This window comes from Myodes glareolus, chromosome 17, assembly GCF_982192425.1.
Source record: "Myodes glareolus chromosome 17, mMyoGla1.1, whole genome shotgun sequence".
In the NCBI taxonomy this organism is placed as follows: Eukaryota; Metazoa; Chordata; class Mammalia; order Rodentia; family Cricetidae; genus Myodes; species Myodes glareolus.
In genome coordinates, this window is record NC_142042.1 from 2227929 (window position 1) to 2248318 (window position 20390).

General features: G+C 43.2%; 1 protein-coding gene across 1 annotated transcript in view; it reads right to left on the reverse strand.

Annotated features, from left to right (window-relative positions):
* Nucleotides 1-20390, reverse strand: part of Negr1 (neuronal growth regulator 1) — a 704443-nt gene that overhangs the window by 135450 nt on the left and 548603 nt on the right. The window contains exon 5 of the mRNA XM_048453517.3: nt 13125-13245. Within this exon, the coding sequence (XP_048309474.2) occupies nt 13125-13245 (121 nt within the window). The remainder of the gene's footprint in view (nt 1-13124; nt 13246-20390) is intronic.

Here is a 20390-nt window from a genome sequence, read left to right on the forward strand (position 1 = left end):
CAGTAATAATGATTCCCAATTCTAAATAAAAATATAGGACAAAAATATTTCAAAATGAAAATGTGTGCTAAATTTCTAGTGCTTTATTATATGCTTTCATGCCTCTCATTAATAACCTTTAACCAACTGATTAATTAATTAAGTAATATAATTGGATGCCTGAGATTGAACCCAGGGCTAAGTGAACACTCTACCAACTGGGCAACACCTACATGCATCCCTTTAAATACTTTATTTGAAAATGATTGTTTATAATACATGTTCAGATCAGTTTCATTTCCCCGCCTGCATTGGTACTGGGGTTTAAGTCCCTGTGACCATGTTGGTTATAGATACATTTTCCGAGGGCTCTGAAATTTCCTGGATTCCTGAATTCCCAATGTGCCCCATACCAGAACTGTCTTGTTGCTACAGAACTGAGAAGAAATGAACAGAATCTCCTGCTTGAACTTCGAGATGTTCTCAAGGGAGTGCATTCAGAAGCTCTTTTGCTTATCTTTGCCACGGCTTTCTCTCTGGTTGCGTTGGCTTTCCGTTTCCTGCTCTACAGATATCACTGAGTCATGCGCACAGTGTGCCCACGCTCTGTGCAACCTCTGCTAGAACATCCCAGCAGTAGCATCTGCACCATTATCATAGCAGCACTGGAGAGCACCAGCCCACCAGCCGGGAGATGATGAGGATGCTGAGAGAGAAGCGTCTTCCCTCAGGACTGTCTCTGGGGGAAGCTGCTTTCCTGAAATTAATGAGGTCTATAGCTAACTTCCTTCTGCAGCTGAAAGTTGGAGAACTGTTGATCCTGTAAACACCCTTTAAGACATGCTCCTCCCCTGGAGTGCTTTGCAAAGCTGTCTTTGAGACAGTGCAACTACTGAAGTGGTTTGTGTGAACAGAGGATGCGTTTCTGTGATTTTTATCACAGGGATCTTGGCCTGAGAGTTTTATCAAATAGTCAATCAATTTTGAAAACATTTACAAAGTCATCATGGAGGAGGGGGGCTTCTATGTCAAGTGGTCAGAGATAGATTATCATAAAGTCTGGCTTTCTAAAGGCTGAAACCAAGGAGAAGCAGCAGCTCTGGCCACAGATGAATCCTACCCTAGTCACTGAATGCCACAGTAAGAGCCTGCCTGTAAGCTCTAGCATGTATGACATGACTGTGATCAAAACCAAATAGCGAATATTTTAACTGCTGACTTATTTTTCTTTTTGAAGATTTGTTTCAAGATGATTCTCTGTAACTATGATTTTTTAGGAAGAGATTTTCTTGGATGAGAACCTAGGCACTGTTTGAGAATGCAAACGTGGGTTTGATCCCCAACATTTTATAAGAGGGGTGTGACAACACACACTTCTAATTAGGAGGTGGAGACCGGGCAAGCCCTCTGAAGCTTCAAGGTCATCCTTAGTCAAGTAGGAAGGTGGCGAATAGCCCGGCCAGGGGAGGTCCTATAGATAAGGAGATACAGTCAGGTGGTGGTGGCACACATCTTTAATCCCAGCACCTGGGAGGTGGAAGCAGGTGGATCTCAATGAATCTGAGGCCAGCCTGGTCTACAGAGTGAGTTCCAGGATATCCAGGACTGTTATACAGAGAAACCCTGTGTAAAGCCGAAAGAATAAAAAGAAATGACATAGAGATAGAAATATAATAATTTTTATATTGTTTTATACTGACTGATGGTTTCTTGTACCCTTTCCCTACCAGGAAGAGACTCTCTGCTGAAGCAGGAGTTAATATTGTGCATCAGACTTCCTGTTCCTGACAAGAACAGCCAGAGCATGTGGTAGTTACAAGGAAGTACCCATCCATTTATCCTTGTTGATGTTCACCAGAAGAACTTGGGTATAAGATCCTTCAACTACACAGACCCTGCTGTCCTCCACTCCTGGTACCAGACGAAGTTTGCTTCAAATTGAGGCCCATGGCTCTGATTCTCTGTCTTTTGCCAATGCCTAATAAATCTGGGAGCTTCAGGCTGTTTGCTTTGCCAGCATCTTCTGTGGGCTACTGAGAACACAGCCCCACAAGGAATCACTGTATTAGATCAGAGTCCTGTAGTTTCCAGCACTTGGGGTAGCACATGGAAACCAGGGGTACTTAGCCACCAAGTGATCACAAATTGTGATCATTATCTCCTTTGGGCTATAGCTATTTAAGGTGACCAGGAGAGCCAGTAGCAAAGTCACCAGAGAAAATTCAACAGCACAGTGTCAGCATCAATTGTTAAGATTATAAACATAACTGGGCAGTGACATTGTGCCTCGCTCAATCTCAGGCCTCGCTCTGCTTTTGGGATTCTTGCCTGCTCTTTCTTTCCAGGTCAATAAATGCCATGGGCCCAGAGTCATGACTGTATTTCTATTCTCACCATGCATGGGGATGCTTCACATATATGTGGAAGGTGGTAATTGTTCTCAATACATAACCGAAAATCTTCAGCATTTGTACATGAATGTGTGGTGTCAAGATACTCATTCAGTGAACACTCTCTGAGAATAGGAAAGGACGTTCTCGGCAACCGTGGGAGAGAGGTGTTATTAGTCCTAGTTCAGAGAAGAGGAAACGGAAGTGTAGAAGGATTAGGCTAATTCATCTTCTACCGATGCTGAAATGGGGGTCCCCCCTGACTGTAGAAATGCACCCAGCACAGCAGCTACTGTTGACCTCTTCAAGCAGAAACTGGGTGCTGTGTTCGAGTCCAGGAGACAGATACTTCAGGAAAGCTGGGTTGGGCCATGAACAAAACCAGCGGAGCGAAAGAGCGGGCTGACATTCTGCCACCACACCAGGAAAGCTGGGTTCTCTCCAGGTGGAGAGTCTAGCGGGGTAGAAAGTCACTGCACAGCAAGCTTTGATTCTGGGAGCTTCCTGGATTTCTTTCTGGGCCTTGGGACGAATTCTGGGACTTAGTTCTGCCGTGAGTGAGGCTCTGCGCACAGCCGCCATCGGCCTCCCCTGGAGTCAGGCTCTCAGGCTGCACACAGCTTGGGATGAGGAGCCACACATGCTCTCTTCCTCCCTCCGGGAGCCGTGCCCCAGCACACACCCCACTGACAGGAGTGACTGCTTGTGGTTTCATCTGTATAATTGGAGGGGGGAGGAAATAATCCCTCTTTGTGCAACGTGGTCAAGAATGGCAGCAAATCAGTCATGGAGCAAAAATGTGACTTCTTTAGTTATTAAAACTGTCCCCAGAGTTCAGGTTCTAGTAGAGCTGTGGTGTCACTGTGCTCAAACCTGGCCTGGCTGTGTTACCAGCTGAACGCCAGTCACCTCTGCTCATGTGGACTTAGCAAAACATTTCTTAGTGCCTTTATTGTTTATTGTAACCTCAGCACGTTGTAGGAGAGTGCTGGCCAGTTAAAGCATGGGCGCACCATGATTGTCACGTGCTTATCTACGTGAATTAGGCCGTTACATCTGTATAAACCCCATGTTTTCATCTGTGAAATGGGAGAAACTAGCCCAGTAGCCAACCATGGGTGCAAAAGTTGGTTTTAAATGACGATGTGTACGCAAACGTGTACCTCAAATCTAGCAGCACTAGACTAGGGCAGGTGAACCATTGTTCAGTTACAGGGTCTGTTCCTTAGAAAGGACACACTGCTTCTCAGACCACAGCCACATATTAGATATTGAATATACAGGAAATTATTTATTTTTAAAGCCAGGTAAGCGGTGGTAAATATCACAGTATTGTGACTTCAGGACATGCCAAACTCAGTCTCAGTCGTGTGCCCATTATCAGTCTCATTCAGGATTTTTGGGGGACCCCCAGAGCAGGCAAAAGAAAGCAAAAGTGAAAAGGAGAAGGAGTGAGAGCGGTGAGAAACTGGTGGAGAAGGGAGTTCCATGGCCCTGCTGCTGTAGCCACCTTTTAGTTTACTGTGAGGCTTGACACTTGAGGCTGGAGAAGAGCAAGGCAGCGTTTATTCCTGGGAGCATTCTGAAGACTATTATGCATCACTGTCTAAGCCCTAAGGGATATCTATCTTTAGTTGTGCATCTGAATACATTAATATTATTATAATACATTAGGATACTTTAATGATTTTAGACTTTATTAAGCTATTTAAAATATATTCCTTGTTTACTCTATCAATTTTAATGAAATTAATAAATTTAGATCAGAGACTTTTGGGCTGCCTTATGAGGGACAGTTTGATTTACTTTGGGGGGACCCTTGAAGCCCCACATGGAATAAACAAAGGCTACAATGTAGGGCCACCTCTCGCCAATAACAGTGGGTCCTGTACCCCTGACAACCTTGGCAATGACTGAATCTCTCCACTCTGCTTGAACTGTTCTCTTTTCTTTTTTTAATTGATTTTTATTGAGCTCTACATTTTTCTCTGCTCTCCCCTCCCCCCTTCAACCCTCCACAAGGTCCCCATGCTCCCAATTTACCCATGTAGATTAGATCTATGCAAGTCTCTCTTAGTGTCTTCATTGTTGTCTAATAGCTGCTGGCCCAAGAGTTTAATGCTCAGTCTTTAGTACAAACATATTGTCGAGATGACAGTCACACAAAAGGAAGTCACAGGTGAGCAACAGAAGCACTTCCTTTTTTCTCATCATGCTGGGGTTGGGTTGACATTGACTAAGGCGAGAGGATCAATTTGGATGTACTCTCCTTCCCATTTAAAGGTGACTTTTGGGAGATAGATCACTGGGTAAAGTGTTTGCTTTATAAGTACCAGGTCTTGAGCCTGATCTCATAAACCTGTGTTAATAAAACCAACAAGCCAAACAACAACAAAAGAGAAATAAAGCCAGGCATGGTGACATCCACTTAAAATCCAAGTGCTGGGCATATGGAGACAGGAAGCTTCCTGGGGCTTGATGGCCACCTAGACTAGCCTATCTGACAAGATCCAAACCCCCAAGAGACCTTGTTTCTCAAAAACAGCATGGACAGTTCCTCTGGATTGATCAACCCAGGTGACCTCTTCTCCAGTCACATATGTACACTTGTCTACGGAGAACCAGACAAATGTGAGCTTACATACACAGAGACAGGAGTGGGGTGGTGGCCTTAGAATTGCTACACCCATAACTCACTCCTGCAACACATAGTTGCACACACAGCATAGCAGGTGCCAGGAAGAGGGCAAAGACAGAATCCTCACTCACATACACTGGATCTTAGAAAGAAGTTAAGACACTTATAGATCTGAGGATGGGGTGAACATCCAAGAGACCATTGGAGAACCTCCTCCTGGGGCAGAAGGCGTTGTTCTGGAGGTATCAAGGGAAAACGGCTTACAGTAAAACACAGTAAGGTCTGAACCATAAGAGAAGGAATAAGAGGCCTTGAGTGTTGTGGTGGTTTGAAAGAAAATGACAGCCATAGGGACTGGTACTATTAGCTGTGACTTTGTTGGAATAGGTGTAACCTTGTTGAATGAAGTGTGTCACTGTGGAAGAAAGCTTTGAGTTCTCATATATGCTCAAGCCACGACTGGTGACACAGTTCACTATCCATTGCCTGCTGATCAAAATGTGGGACTCCCAGCTCCTTTTCCAGCATCATATCTGCCTGCATGCCACCTGTCATGTTGATAATGGATTAAATTTTTTATTAAGAATTTTTAATATAATCTTTTCTCATTTTACATAGCTATCCCTGTTCCCACTCCCTCCTCTCTTCCCATCCTGTCCTTCCCTCACCCCACCCCCATCCACTCCTCAGAAAAGGTCAGGCTTCCCATGGGGAGTCAACAAAGTCTGACACTTCACTTCAAGGCAAGACCAAGGCCCTTCACCCATACCTAAGCTGAGCAAGGTATCTCTCTAAAGATAATGTGACTCAAGATGCCAGTTCAAGCACTAGGAATAAATCCTGATCACACTGCCAGTGGGCCCACAGAATGCCCAAGCCTCACAATTGTTCCTCACATTCAGTTGGTCTAGTTTGGTGTTATATAGGTTCCTCTGCTATCAGTTCAGAGTCAGTGAGCTCTCTCTAGCTCAGGTCAGCTGTTACTGTGGGTATCACCATCATGGTCTTGACCCCTTTGCTCATATTATAAGTCCTCCCCCTCTTTGACTGGTCTCCAGTAGTTCAGCCTAGTGCTTCACTGTAGATCTCTGTATCTGCTTCCATCAGTTGCTGTAAGAAGGTTCGGGTAGTCATCAATCTGATTACAAGAAAAGGCCAGGTTATGCACCCTCTCCACTGTTGCTTAGAGTCCTAGCTGGGGTCATCCTTGTGGATTCCTGGGAATTTCCCTAGTGCTGTGTCTCTCACTAGCCTCCCTCAATCAAGGGATGTCTTTCCTTTCTCCCCATCTCTGTTCTTCTCCCTTCTTGAGCATCCCATTCCCTCATGTTCTCCTCCTCCTGGAGAGAAGGGAAGTGAGGAGGACTAAATCTCTGAAACTGTAGGTCAGCCCTAGCTGAATGTTTTCCTTTCTAAGAGTTGCCATGGTCATGGTGTTTCTTCACAGCAATGGAAATCCTAAGACATGTGTAAACAAAGCTTGCACCTATATGTGTGATAACTGTGCAAGACACACAAGAAGAGTCTCTCAGTTTCTCTGCTGTAGGAAGTCATACAGTCAATAGCCTTTAAATTAACGGCCCACTGGGGCGTGGCCTTTTATACTATTTATGCCAATGTAAAGCATGTATTCAGCTCTTTTCCAGTGGCAGAATCCAGTTTCTGTTCTCTGTTCCAGCAGAGGATTCTGATCTGTGAGTCTATCCCTAAATAAATAACCGTCTATTATCCTCAATTCTGAGCCAGTGTGGGATTTCTTTTAAGCATCCTTCTTCATTTCTCCCTTGGGAAATCCAGCTCTTAGGAGCCTCTCTCACTTTTCCCTTTTTTTTCCTTATTGTGATTTATCTTCAATTTTTCTCTTTTCTGTGATATTCTTATTAAAGCCTGTTTCTGCTCTATACACTCCCACAAGGGTACAGATCACTAATTTTCTTTGGCATAACATAATCAATTTGGAAGTACTTTCTAGACTGTTTTTGATTATCTTGTGTGTCCAGCATCTTTGGCCCTTGGGTCATTCCCAACTGGGCATTGGGGATCCTGCTCCATTCAGAAATCCTGCAAAATTCCAATAATGAAAGATTCTAGAGGCTTTGCTGGAGACAGGGGTACCTGCACTGGGGCTAGAGACTGGATAGTGAGAGGGAACATGCAGGAATATCAGGGGACAGGGTACGTTAGTGTGTGCACACGTGTATATGTGCCTATATGTGCATATATATGCATACGTGCATGTGCATGAGTCCATGTGCAACTGTTTGTATCTGCATGTGTGGATCTATGTTTGCATATGTGCATATGAGTGTATATACATGCATGTGAGTGCATGCACATGTGTACATGTACATACAAGGGTCTTACCAGCAAAGGTGTCAACTAAAGGAAATGATTGTGTTGGCTCAGGTGGTGGGAGGCAGAAGTGTTAGGTTATGGAATCGGAGAAGTAAAGTGAAGCCAGACTGGGATGGCCTGTCATGTAGTGGAGAGAACACTTGGGGGAAATGTCGTCACATCAGAGCTTGACTTGGAGTTGATAGCACAGACACACTTGTTGAATGGTGGACTCCGCACAGTAGTGACACCTTGATCAACTGTGTCTCTCTTCATCCCATGGACCAATCGCAAGCCTCCTTCCTGTGTCCCAGTCTCAGATAATGACACCAAATTGTTATATGAGTAGGAAGCTGTTCTCACTCTTACATTTTGTCCTTCAATCAAATTGTCCACTGAAATGTTTCTTCACGCATTCTCAGTGTGCGCTCTCTCTCTCTCAGCTGTGGATCAAGATGTGAAATATCCTTTTGTTCAACCATCATGGACTCTAATCCTCTGAAACCACAAGTCAAATTAAACACTTTCTTTTATAATTTGCCTTGGTTATTTGTTTTATCACAGTCAGATAACAGTAAGACACTGACCCTGACCCTATAGGGTCATCATTTGTGATAAGTCATTTAAGTGGTTTTCTGCATTTTTTCTACACTGATATCTGTACACGTATATGTGAATCTCTGCATGCATTTGTGTGAGTCTTTGTACACATGCTTTGTGCATGGAGGTGACTAATCCTTTACATAAATGCTAAGCTGGCCGCAATAGTCATTTTTTATTATTTGTGTGAAAGTTATAAATAGTACTTACATCTGCACAGACTAACTTGGAAATGTGTTGTTTAAAATACATAATGATATAGTCCCTACAGTGTTAATTTCTAATAATACAATTTTAGGAGCACATTATTTTTTAACTTATCAACTGATAAGTTTTTAATGTTGCACTATGAATTTCTTTTGAATTCATTGGAGTCATTTGTTTTGAGTTCATTTGTAAATTTTATATTCCTATCTTAAGTTATGGTGATTGGTTAGGAAGGACACACTCCTAAAATTAAAGACCTTACCAAAGCATGGGTAGAATTAACTCCTGTGCTACATAACTGCAATTATATCTTTAAAATGTATTTATTGATTTACCATTGTTTTTATTGGTAGATATAAATTTATGGAGTACAGTAGATATTCTGACACACACACACACACACACACACACACACACACACGTGGAATTAACTAATAAATATACCTATCATCTAAAAGCCTCAGGCAGACTAACTGATCAAGAGAAATCAGAAGGCACAGACTTCTGGGCTTCAGGCTTGAATTTTAGGAGATGTTGAAAAAGAGGAGAAAATTATGCCATGCAATCATGCAAAAAGTTATGATCTAACACAAGACGTTAATGCTGTCAAGACAAGGAAGTTTAAATGCTTGATACTTTATATCAATTATCTCAAACCCTAATTTTCCAATGCTAAAATGTATGTAGAATAAAATTAAGCTATTTAGGATTGTCCCTGGTAGGTGTGTGCTGAGAGTAAGCTGATTAAAGATGACCACCTTATACCAATGGCTAATGATTTGATAAAAAGTATATAAATATAGTCACTCTCATGCTAGTTGCTAAAACAGTTCAATAAATGAAATTAAACTGGCAATATTTCTAGTATAAACCCAATTAGATTACCAACGAGACACAGTGTGTGTGGGAGCCATCCTTGAAGATGGCAACTGATGATATCTCCTCTTGATGCCATTGCCTGAGAGTCCCCTTCTGTGGACAGTGGGGCTGTCCCACGCAGTTAATAACCACTGCAGAATGGACAATGCCAAGTCTAACACAAGGTGATGAGAAGTGTGGTAAAGGTCATGAGAGGTATGGTATCACCACTTGATTCTGGAGAAAGCCTGTTGCCATGGCGAGAAGTCACTCAAGTAGTCCTGTGGAAATATTATTCACATGGCACAAAACCAAGACCACCTGCCAGGAATTATCACCAGCATCCTCTTCCTGGCCATGTGAATGTATGTGTGCATGTGTGTGAGTGTGCATGTCTCTGTGCATGTATGTGTATCTGTGTGTGTGTGATTGTAAGTGTCTACATGTGTGTGTCTGTGTCTGTGTGTATCTGTGTGCAGGTATCTATATATGTGTATGTTCATGTGTGTCTGTGTGTGTATGTGTTTGAGTGTGTGAGTGCATATATGTCTGTGCATTTTTGTGTATTTGTGCATGTATGTACATGTGGGTATATATGTGTGTGTGTGATTGTGAGTGTCTGAGTGCATGTGTGTATGTATATATGTATCTATATACATGTATATATATACATGAATGTGCATGTATGTATGTGTGTATATGTATGTTTATCTAAATAAAAAATTATCTTTGACAGTCTTGGAGAAAGAGACATGGACATCTGTAAGCATTTTCTTAATTACAAGTAAAACCTTGTGTAGATTATTTCTGAAAGTTTATAGAAGGGTCACAGATGAAAGATTTCTGAGAAACAAAGAGCTTGCAAGAACTATTCCATGCTGGTGGAATTTCTGACAAAAACTTCCTCCTGGATAGGGTCCTTAGGGCTCAAAAGAAACTCTGAAACCTGATATATCTTTCCCTGTGGCATGTATACCAAATCTCATTTTGTTTCTGGGTCCTTCACTACAGTCATTGGGAGTTACAAGTGAGTGTTTCTCTGAGTCATCCTTTGTACTGCAAATCAGTAATCAACCTGAAATGCTATTTCTCTGGGTGTTTTGTCTTTCCAAACCAATTTGATAGACTACAGAGCTATTCTGAGCATCAGAGTAAAGGGGTTGACTCCATAGACTCTGCCTGAAGATTTATGAGACCCAAGTTCTGCTACCAACTGCCCCAACTTGTGTGGACACTGAGGAAATGCTTTGCTTTCTGCAAGCAGAAGGAAGGGCATGGGCACTTGTTGACACTCTCTCTTAGGATCTAACATTTATCATCAGTTCAGAGTGCCTTCTCCATACAGCAATGGGTGAGCTTCACTCTGATGAGGTGAACATCTGAACAGCCCAGGCTGTCAGGGCAGATCACCTATGTACAGACAGGTACTGTAAGCAAATTCTTGACTTGCCTGAGTTCCACATAGAAACTGCTTTATGGTCCTTTGAGAGGAAATTATTGTAGCACTCTTTGGGAGTTTGAGTATTTCTTCATCTATAGCTCAAACAGTGGTAGGCATGCACTACCTTCTGAACTGACTGTGTTTCTACCTTTCATATATGTGTATGATTATGACATATTCCATAGGTGTATGAGTTTTGGAAACATTGGGGGGACTGAAGCCTCCTGCCTGCATTGACTACATCCCACTGCTACATTCGCTACAGGCTGCAAAGGTCCCCGAGGATCACTGGAGCCTTTTGGCTATGCTTAAAGGATTTGGGAGGGGGCATGACTCCAGAGAATTACAGGTGATTGGAAATGAGGTGAGCACTGGACCCCATATTTGGAGGACAAGAGATTCTTACTGTTAGCTTTTAGGAGCTAATGGCCACAGATCCAAACCTGAGTTTGAAAGACAGGTAAGACTATCTTAATCAGTGTTAAGCTACCTTTTATGGAGAACAGGAGGCTCAGGGCTCTGGCAGAGATGTCTTAATGGAAGGAAGAATTGAGGCTCCATTTACTACAGACGTTGACAAGATTGCCTCATGCTCATCGATATTTCTTGGGCAACCAAATGAGATTGTATCTGAGCAATAGGCTTTGTGACTTTCAGTGCCGTGCACCGCTGCCCCGGTCTGCACTCTAAGCGCTAGACCCCAGTTCGCGAGCTTCGGGAAAGGGGCTGGAGGTTGAGAATACTCATGCAGAGACAGACCGACACACAGACCTTCAATCACTGGTACCAAAAGACCTCTTTAATAGCACCTTGGAAGCTTAAATACTCTGCAGTCAACAGCCAACAGGTGAAAATCCCATCCTCTGATCCTCTAGGCAAAGCACAGCTTTTAGTCACTTCTGTTAGAAGGCTCTAGTAGGGAAGAGCAGCTGAAGGCCAGGAACCCAATTGGTCCCAACATTTCAGAAAGCAGAGCAACACTCTCCAGGATAACAGTCACATAGATCACCACAAATGAACTTTCCAACCCGGGTTTCCAGAACCATACACAGGCTATCTCGGAGGACGCACCAACTCAGAGAGTGGATTGAGGGGAACTGCACACCACCGTATCTAACCCTGCCCAGTTTAAGCCATGAAGTCTCCTAGGAAGTCATTAGGAGGAAGATTTAGAATTGTGGACAGCGTAAGTTAATTAGCGAAATGATTGAGAAACTGAAACTCTCCCCATTACAAGACGTGCATATAAAACATTTCCAAACATTGAGGCAAAAACCTGGTAACTTAGAACAAAGCATGCCAGGGACAGCCTTCGTCATTGAGCGGGGAGGCTGTTTTCAGCACACCAACTTTGATTCTGATTTCAAAAGCAGAAGGATAAGGAAACAGTTAAGGGGTAAAGTGCCTGCTGGTCATTAGGGTCCATGTTCACTCCCCCAGGAAAAGCCAGGGTGGTGGGAAATGCCTGGGAAGACAGGGGTAGGAGGTGTCTATCAGCCCAGCCAATATTGCAGATTCTGGTTAGGTGAGAGGCTATGTCCCAGAAAACAACGTGGAGAGTTCTCACTGTTCTGTGGAAAGGGAATGAACCTTGGTATGGGTATTTTTTAACTTCATATGTACACCTACGGGTAAGTACACCTACCCATACATGAACATGCGTAGAGTATTCACAAGTAAATACAATAAAGCCAAGACAACTGTTTGCATCACGCTCACGCTCATTCATTGTGACCATATGCAAGTTCTTGTATGGTTTCACAGATTTCCTTTACAGATGTACAGCTGAGTAGTTATGATTGTGATCTGAGTGTGTAAATCCCACACACTGTGGTTCAGTAGGATGGCAGATAGTATTTAGTTGAATATTTAGGCTTAAAAATGGCAGCTTCACAAAGTCTCACTTAGCATTTTTCTTGGTTATACTCTTTAGATTTGGAGGAAAATACAAATCTATAGAGATAATATGCACTCCCTTCTGTATGTCAGCCTCCAGTTAACTCACAGCGGTCTTCACTTCTGGCTTGGTAAGAGCTACTGAAGAGGCCTGAGTGAGTCTACTACTGGGAAATAAAGTGAAATCTCTTGGCTCATATCTTTCCTTGCTCAATAGCTTTTGGCAAGATTTCTGAGACATCCCGAGGGCACAGCCATATCAAGCAGAAGTTAAAGAATGGTGTTAAACCCTTTGCTCAGCTCTCCGTTTGCATGCACGACTTCTCCTCTACAGGCCTGACAACGAGAGAATATTAACACACAAGCCTATAAAACAAAACGTTAAACTTTCACGTGGAAGAGTAAGGCTTATTAAGGAAGCAGAGTACAGACTGCAACCCCTATTGCTTTTTGAAGTGTCCTCGCGTAATCCGTGCCCATGCCCTTGAGAGGCATGTTGCCTCTCAAGTAAATATGGTTTCTAGGAAGAGAGAGACAGAGAAGGGAGAGGTATCAGCAGTGGAACATCTGCAAGCATCTCTGAGATCACAAGAGACAATGTGGACCTCTCTCCTGGAAAGCTAATAGCTCCTCAGTCCCCACGAGGGCCCTCCAGCCTGCTTGCCCATAGGGGATGCTGAGCTTCATTCAAGTCAGTTACAGAAATTGCTGAGAGTTAGTATTGGCACACAAACATTAGCACAAAGTGCTGGAAACACAGTGATGCTCACAAGGCCCTTACTTCTTCTCTCCTTTGTACCATTCGAAGGCTGGCGGTGGCACACCTGCACCCTCGCATCTTATCAGTCCACTGCGGCCGGGGGTCACGGTGCCAGACTTAATTTCCTGAATCGTAGGCGCAACTGAAAAAGAAACAAAAACACACCTTGGTGGGTAAAGAGAAGTAATCTTAGCAGAGATGGCGCGTGCGCGCGCGCGCGCGCGCGCGCGCACACACACACACACACACACACACACACACGCACGCACGCACGCACATGCACACACGCATGCGCATGACTCAGTGCCTTCTGAATTCAAAACAATCCCATGCTTGGCAGTCCAGTGCATACCAGTCCTTTCCGGCTCCATTTTTTAAGCTGGACAATAGATGAATGTTCTCGGGAAGTACAGAGTAAATGCAATACATTTTGGCTGGGTTTCTATTGGAAAAATAGCACAGTGAGACGACTACCTCATCTGTATCCCAGTCAAACCGCACTCCATCTAATCCTCCTTTATTGAACCATCACAGGCAGCTGGCACTTGCCGGCTGCTTCAGGTTCTTGATTTCCTCACATGATGCTCTGAGCTTGGATGACATTATTCCCATTTTACCTACATGAGAACCTAAGTGCAGAGACATTAAACATTGAATGAGGGTGAAACAGCTACTTCGATGCACAATTTGAAGTCAACCACGGAGGATGAAGCTGGGGATCCCTTCCTTGTGTTTCATAATGAGTGACGTTGTGATGCTGTCTTGTGTCTCCCGGTGCCCTCCGTTTCCAAAGCTCTGAAGTCCGTTTTGGATGCTGTGTCCTCCCTACTCCTCACTGTGGCTCCAACAAAGCAACTTTCTCTTCACTGAGTGATTTTTTGGAATTTCTCAAACCACAGACTTTAGTCTCTGAATGGTTATTGAGCCTTCAACATGTGGCAGACAATTCTCAAAGAGCGACAAAGTCAAATTCTTCACACAAGTAAGCATGAGTCATAGGTAGGGTGGGTGAGTCAGAACGAGACTACAAAGAGTAAATGTCATAGCTAAATGGCTTAGATAAAATGCTCAGTGTTAGGAAGTGGCAAATGGACTGTGGTATGTGTCGTGCATTGGTAGAGCGCATGCTAGCATTTCTTGGGCCCTGAGTTCACAGCAGCATCACCAGAAAGATATTAAGAAAGGCATCACAGCGTCATCTAGACATCTCAGGTGTTCTTTCTGGTGTGTGTGATTGCAGAAACTGTGAGTTCTCCCCGAGAAGAAAGAATCTTGAAACAGTAGATGGGGATGTGTGTACTAGCTTTGTGGATATCTAAAGAAAGCCTCCCAGGTAAAGAGAATAGCTAAGCTGTGAGACCCTGAAGCCACAGTAATTCTCTTTTTGGTAAAACAAAGAGGGGAAGGGGTCAAAATGGGTGCAGGAGGGAGGCCAGGAAGGACCCCATGGGGATCTAAAGAAATGGCTCACTGCGACACAGGGATATCACCTGACTTGTGCCTCACAAGGGTCATGGGATGCTGCACTGAGGAAGGGCCTGTCTGAGGTCAGAAGGGAGGAGAAGGGAAGCTCTGGGGATGGATGTGAGGGGGGCACACTGTGCTGACACACGAGGATGGGAAAATAGGTTTGGTGCGAATTTTCTGGGTTCCTTCGAGAAGTTGGGGCCAACAGAACTTCTTGACAGAAGAAAATAAGATGTGAGGACAACAGGAGGCAGGGGTGATTGGCTTAGAACACTGGAAGATTTTCCAGGATAGCTGCTTGGTGTGATGGGAACAGTCAGGAAGAAGAGGATACCCACGCAGTATGATGGACAAGTCAGGCAGAAGGGGACAGTCATGCAGTATGATGGAAATGGTGAGGAAGAAGAGGCTTAGAGGCATCTTAAGAGTTGAATGAAAATATCTTTTCATGAGTACCTGCATTTAGAGCAAGGTTTGGATGTAACAGATTCAAAATGACACCACACAGAGGAATCCCTACAACTAAAAACTTGATGTACAGGTAACTTAAAAGTATGTCCTGGGTAAGTGTGTACTAGTGATACATTTGAGGTTTCTGTAGAAAGCAATAAAGTGTGGAGACTTTAATGTTTGATTCCAGAATCTTGTGACTATGGAAACAGTAAGCACTCTTACAAGAGAATATTGTCTTTCCTTTAAAATATCTGCTAAATTCATCATTTTCTGTTTCTGGTACTTCATTTTGAAAGAATAACACCTCTATTATCCGCAGTAATTTTATTCTCAATAGTAAAATATAAGTTATACTCTAAGGGAAAAAATGTAAGGTCATAATTTTAATTGCTTTAATAACAGTGAAAATAATGAAAGAATGTTTATCAGAAATGTTTGAATGAGAAAATAATATGAAATAATATATGTGTACATGTAATTAAAGATATGAATGTACATGTAGAGGCAGATATACAATATAAGGAATGATTCAATTTTATTTTGAGTAGAGATGCGTGCTGCCTTGATGAGCACAGCTGAAGACAAATGAGGCCCCTGCCACAGCATCAGTAGCTCTGTGCCTGCCTGCTTGAGAGAGCTGGAGGTAAGGCATCTTGCTTAGATGCTTTTCCGAGCCACTCATGGTCATGATAACAGGCTATAGTCTCTTATGACTTCCAACTATCACTGAAGACAAAATAACCATATTCAGAAGCGACCAGAAGCTTCTGCTGATGGTAGAGTTAAGGAAATTAGTCTCCCATTTGTCAAGGGGGCCATGACTCATTACAAACAAATGCATGAAATCCCAAACATTGCCTGAAAACCCAGGCGTAATGAACCAAAATAAGAACCTAATTCACCATTGAAAGGCTTTTATACAGTCCAGTGTGCAGATGGCTGGGCACTGGGTGCTTGACAGTCAACGTTAAAGAGACAGTACCCTATCTGGGATCATGTAGACTTCTCTACAAAGACACTCACTGTGGCACAAAAATGCATCCATAATGAATAGAAATGTACATTAGGAAATGTCCGAAGTATTATTGTGTGGTTGAGAGAGTCAGAACTGAGGGCTGTGGGATCCTACATGTGGAGAGAGCTTCTCATGGGCTTTCGTTTCATGCCTGCAGTTAAAAAAGGAGCTAAAGTCTCTATTTTTCTTTGGAAAATGAAAATTCATATTATATTTTAATGCTATTGTGCATCTTTTGCAAAGGCTTTGTGGGGAACATGATTTACCGAAATTATTCATTTTCCCATCAGTATTAAATTAAATTAAATTAACTTCTTAAAACAATAAATGATAAAAGTCCCCTTGTACAGCTGGACAGAAACTCCAGTGCATGTGAAAGCCATTTGAAGGACTTTTATAAGTAATGGCCGAGCTCATTACTTGTGTGGGAAGAGTTGAGTGGAGAATCAAACTTTGGGGAAAGTAGTCATGAGTGGAGTCTACATGTAAGTGAAATAGGTCTAAGAGTCGAGATTGTCTCCTCAAAAGCCCAGAGAATGGTCAATGACTTAAGGGGAAATTTGAGAGGACGCGGTATGCATGCTTCTGTGAGCTGGGCCTTAGAGCATGTGAAAGCCCAGCATAGGGACATAGATGCTGTGTTATGGAGACGAAGCCTTGGCAGATGTTTGAGCAGAAGAGTGGCATTTGCTTAGATCCATGCAGAGTCATGGGCTGCTGGCTGGAACAGCGAGTCAAGGGAAAGGGACAGAACAGCAGACTTGTTGGGAGCTGCCCTGAAATCCCTCAGAATGACAAGAAAGCCATGGGCCACTCCATAGAGAAGGTAGGGTTTGTGAAAAAGAGTTAAATAGATCATTGGCTATAGGTGGACCTTATCAGTTGGCCAGTGGCAGTTAGATGATTTAGGGAAAGTCCAGCTTCACAGTGCTTCCAACCCCAGGAGTTTGTTTAGACCCCAGAAGCCAGGAAAGATTCATCCCCACAGTGTTTCTCAGGGATCACGCTGGCAACACAGGTATGATGGTCATTCCAGAAGGACGTGTATGGGCTACTTGTGGATTTCTTATTAAGACATATTCTGGTCTGTCAGGCCTATACCATAGGTTATTGGAACCATAACTTGTAGCAGAATTGCCTTCCACAGGCTTTGAGGTTCTTAGAAGCCATATGACCTTTAGTGACTTTGAGTAAGGAAGAAGTTGTAACTATTTGCATTGAGGTGGTAGGGTTACCCACTTGCTCGACAAACCTTATGCCCAATTAAATTTCCAACTGAACCTGTAACCGCTAAAATCATAAATATGTTGGGTCAACTTGTGCAAAATAGCAATTCTACACAAAAATGTTCTAAGTTTAAGAAAATGGATTGGTCTCTGCCTTGGAAAATGATTAAATGGGGTGACTGCTCTGTGAGTTTCTTCTCTGTGCCAGCCATGAATACAGTGTCTAAAGAGGGGAAACACGTATTGTCAAGTGCTTGTGTTTGAAAACCATTCTTCTTTTCACAGAAACTCTTTGGATCCATTCAAATGTAACATTTCTAAGACACTACAGTGGCAAAGAAAGCCAGTGCTTGAGCCCTCAAATGCTATGAGTACAATGGTGTTTCTTGTGACTGCATTGGGCACATTTGAGCACAATGCTCTTTGCCAAGTCTTCCATGCCTGTAAGCTGGAGCAGAAGCACAGAGAAAAACAACTGATTTCAGAACAATGTCATCAGACAGATGTTAGGTATGTGCTAAGAGCAGATGCTGGGAAAGCCAGCACAAAAGTCAACCAGGGGCCGTTCAACACTTGTATGATTAGATGTTTCACAAAGAGGAGTCTTTCCTTTTCATTGTCTCTGTGGGGTTAATTCCTTGTGTTGTGAAGCCAGTCACTTCAAAAAGACGATAATGAAAGGTTCTTCATCAGAACTCCAGGCTGTGCAGGTGCAGGTGCAGAAACATTCTACTCAGCTCCCCAAAGCCTAATCAGACTCATTTGTGTAACATGAGGGCCGGCTTGTTGGGGTTTCCGTCCCGCCCGGTACCCCAACAGCCGGCAAATCCCAAAGAGAAATTACACACAGGACTCCATAAGGTTATAAACTGATTGGCCCATTAGGTCAGGCTACTTATTAGTTCTTATAACTTATCTTAACCCATTATTCTGATCTATGTTAGCCACATGGGCTCAGTACCTTTCTCAGTGTGACAGCTTACATGTTGCCTCTTTGGTGGTCTGCCCAGGAATGGTTGAGAGAGAGCTTCTGCTTTCAGAATACTCCCAGTCTCTTTGCTCCACCCCTACTTCCTGTCTGGCTTTCCCGCCTATACTGCCTGCCTGGCCAATCAGCGTTTTATTAAAATATGATTGACAGAATACAGATAATTCTCCCGCACCATTTCCCCCTTTTTTTTTTTAAACAAAGGAAAATACCCATAATCCATTTGTTGGGAATGTGGGCGTAGTATTTCAGGCTACTTCCTGCTGGTTGGGGGCGCTGATAGTCTTAAGGGGACCTAAAGAAAATTTAGAGTTATAATCAAGTCATGACTGAGTATCCTGTGAGTTTCGATCATCTCAGGCAGCAGTCTTGGATCAGTTCTGGATGTAGACCTCTGTCATCTGGGCCATCTGTTCCTATCGGAGATTTTTCAGGTGGCCTCCCTTGGTCAAAGGTGATTATTCTTAACTCTGAATAAATCCAGAGCCTCTCGTTTTCTGTGGAAACAAAAACAAAATCTCTTCTCCAAAGTAACATACCTTTTGACTTCAGTTTTGAAGCCAAGGTATTTTTAAAATTCCTATCTTGGGTTAGTTTAGCAGCATTTATAAACAAAAGTCTTTTAGCAGTTGTTGCTCCTTCCTCAGCAATCAAACAATTTAAAGAGAGCATAAAAGCATACAGTATGAAGATTCTCTGTGCATTTTCCATCTTTATGTGGCTTTATTTTAACCTCTATTTCTTTTATTTTTACTTTTACTTTTTGAGACAGGATCTTTGTATATCTTTGTCCTGGAATAACATTGTAGACTAGGCTGTCTTTGAACTCACAGAGATCCTCCTGTCTCTGCCTCCCCAGTGCTGGGATTAAAGGTGTATGCCACCACACCTTGAACTCACAGAGATCTGTCTGTCCCTGCCTCCCAGGCATTGGGATTAAAGGTGTGCACTACCACACCTTGAAGTCACAGAGGTCAATCTCTACCTCTGTCCCTTGAAGTCACAGAGGTCAATATGCCTCTGCCTCCCAGGGCATTGGGATTAAAGGTGTGTACCACCACACCTAACTACTCTCTTTTTACTTTAAGAACTTTAACTTTTATCCTGAATTTATTTGTAACACACTATAAACCATTTAGAGGTTTTCTTCATCTTTGAATCTCTCTTTACTGTTTATCTCCCTTTTCTGACCACATGAGCCTTTAATTTACTAAGCAATATGGAGAGCAATGGCTTTGACGGCTAGATCCAGCTCATTTTTTAGCTTTCCAGACTCATAGCTGAGATACCAGCCACAGCTGTGTTCACTGCCACAACTTGTCGTGTTTCAAGGTCCTTGCTAGCAAGTAAGCTGCAGGATTCTGCTCACAGACCACACTCAGTCAGACTGCCTGCCTGAAAGAGTCAGAGTTTGCCCTGGCAGGACGGCCCAGAAAGCCGACATTTTAAAACAACACAGCTTTTTTTCCTGCTACTGCTGAAAACCCGAAAAGCATGCGTTCAGCTTTTCATCAACACTGTTTAAGTGCTTCGCGGCAGGACTTCTTAAAAGAGCTACAAAGTTTTGCAGCTAAAGCTGAGTCAGGAAGCATCTAAGAGCATTTGCTTGCCTCTAGCAAGCAGAGCAGACCCGAGAAATTGCTGCTACCAAGAAAACATGCTTTATTCTTTCCCAAGCTTTCTCAAGCTTTCTGTGGATTCAGTTATCCACGTCTGGGCGCCATATGTAACATGAGGGCCGGCTTGTTGGGGTTTCCGTCCCGCCCGGTACCCCAACAGCCGGCAAATCCCAAAGAGAAATTACACACAGGACTCCATAAGGTTATAAACTGATTGGCCCATTAGGTCAGGCTACTTATTAGTTCTTATAACTTATCTTAACCCATTATTCTGATCTATGTTAGCCACATGGGCTCAGTACCTTTCTCAGTGTGACAGCTTACATGTTGCCTCTTTGGTGGTCTGCCCAGGAATGGTTGAGAGAGAGCTTCTGCTTTCAGAATACTCCCAGTCTCTTTGCTCCACCCCTACTTCCTGTCTGGCTTTCCCGCCTATACTGCCTGCCTGGCCAATCAGCGTTTTATTAAAATATGATTGACAGAATACAGATAATTCTCCCGCACCACATTTGCCTAGTG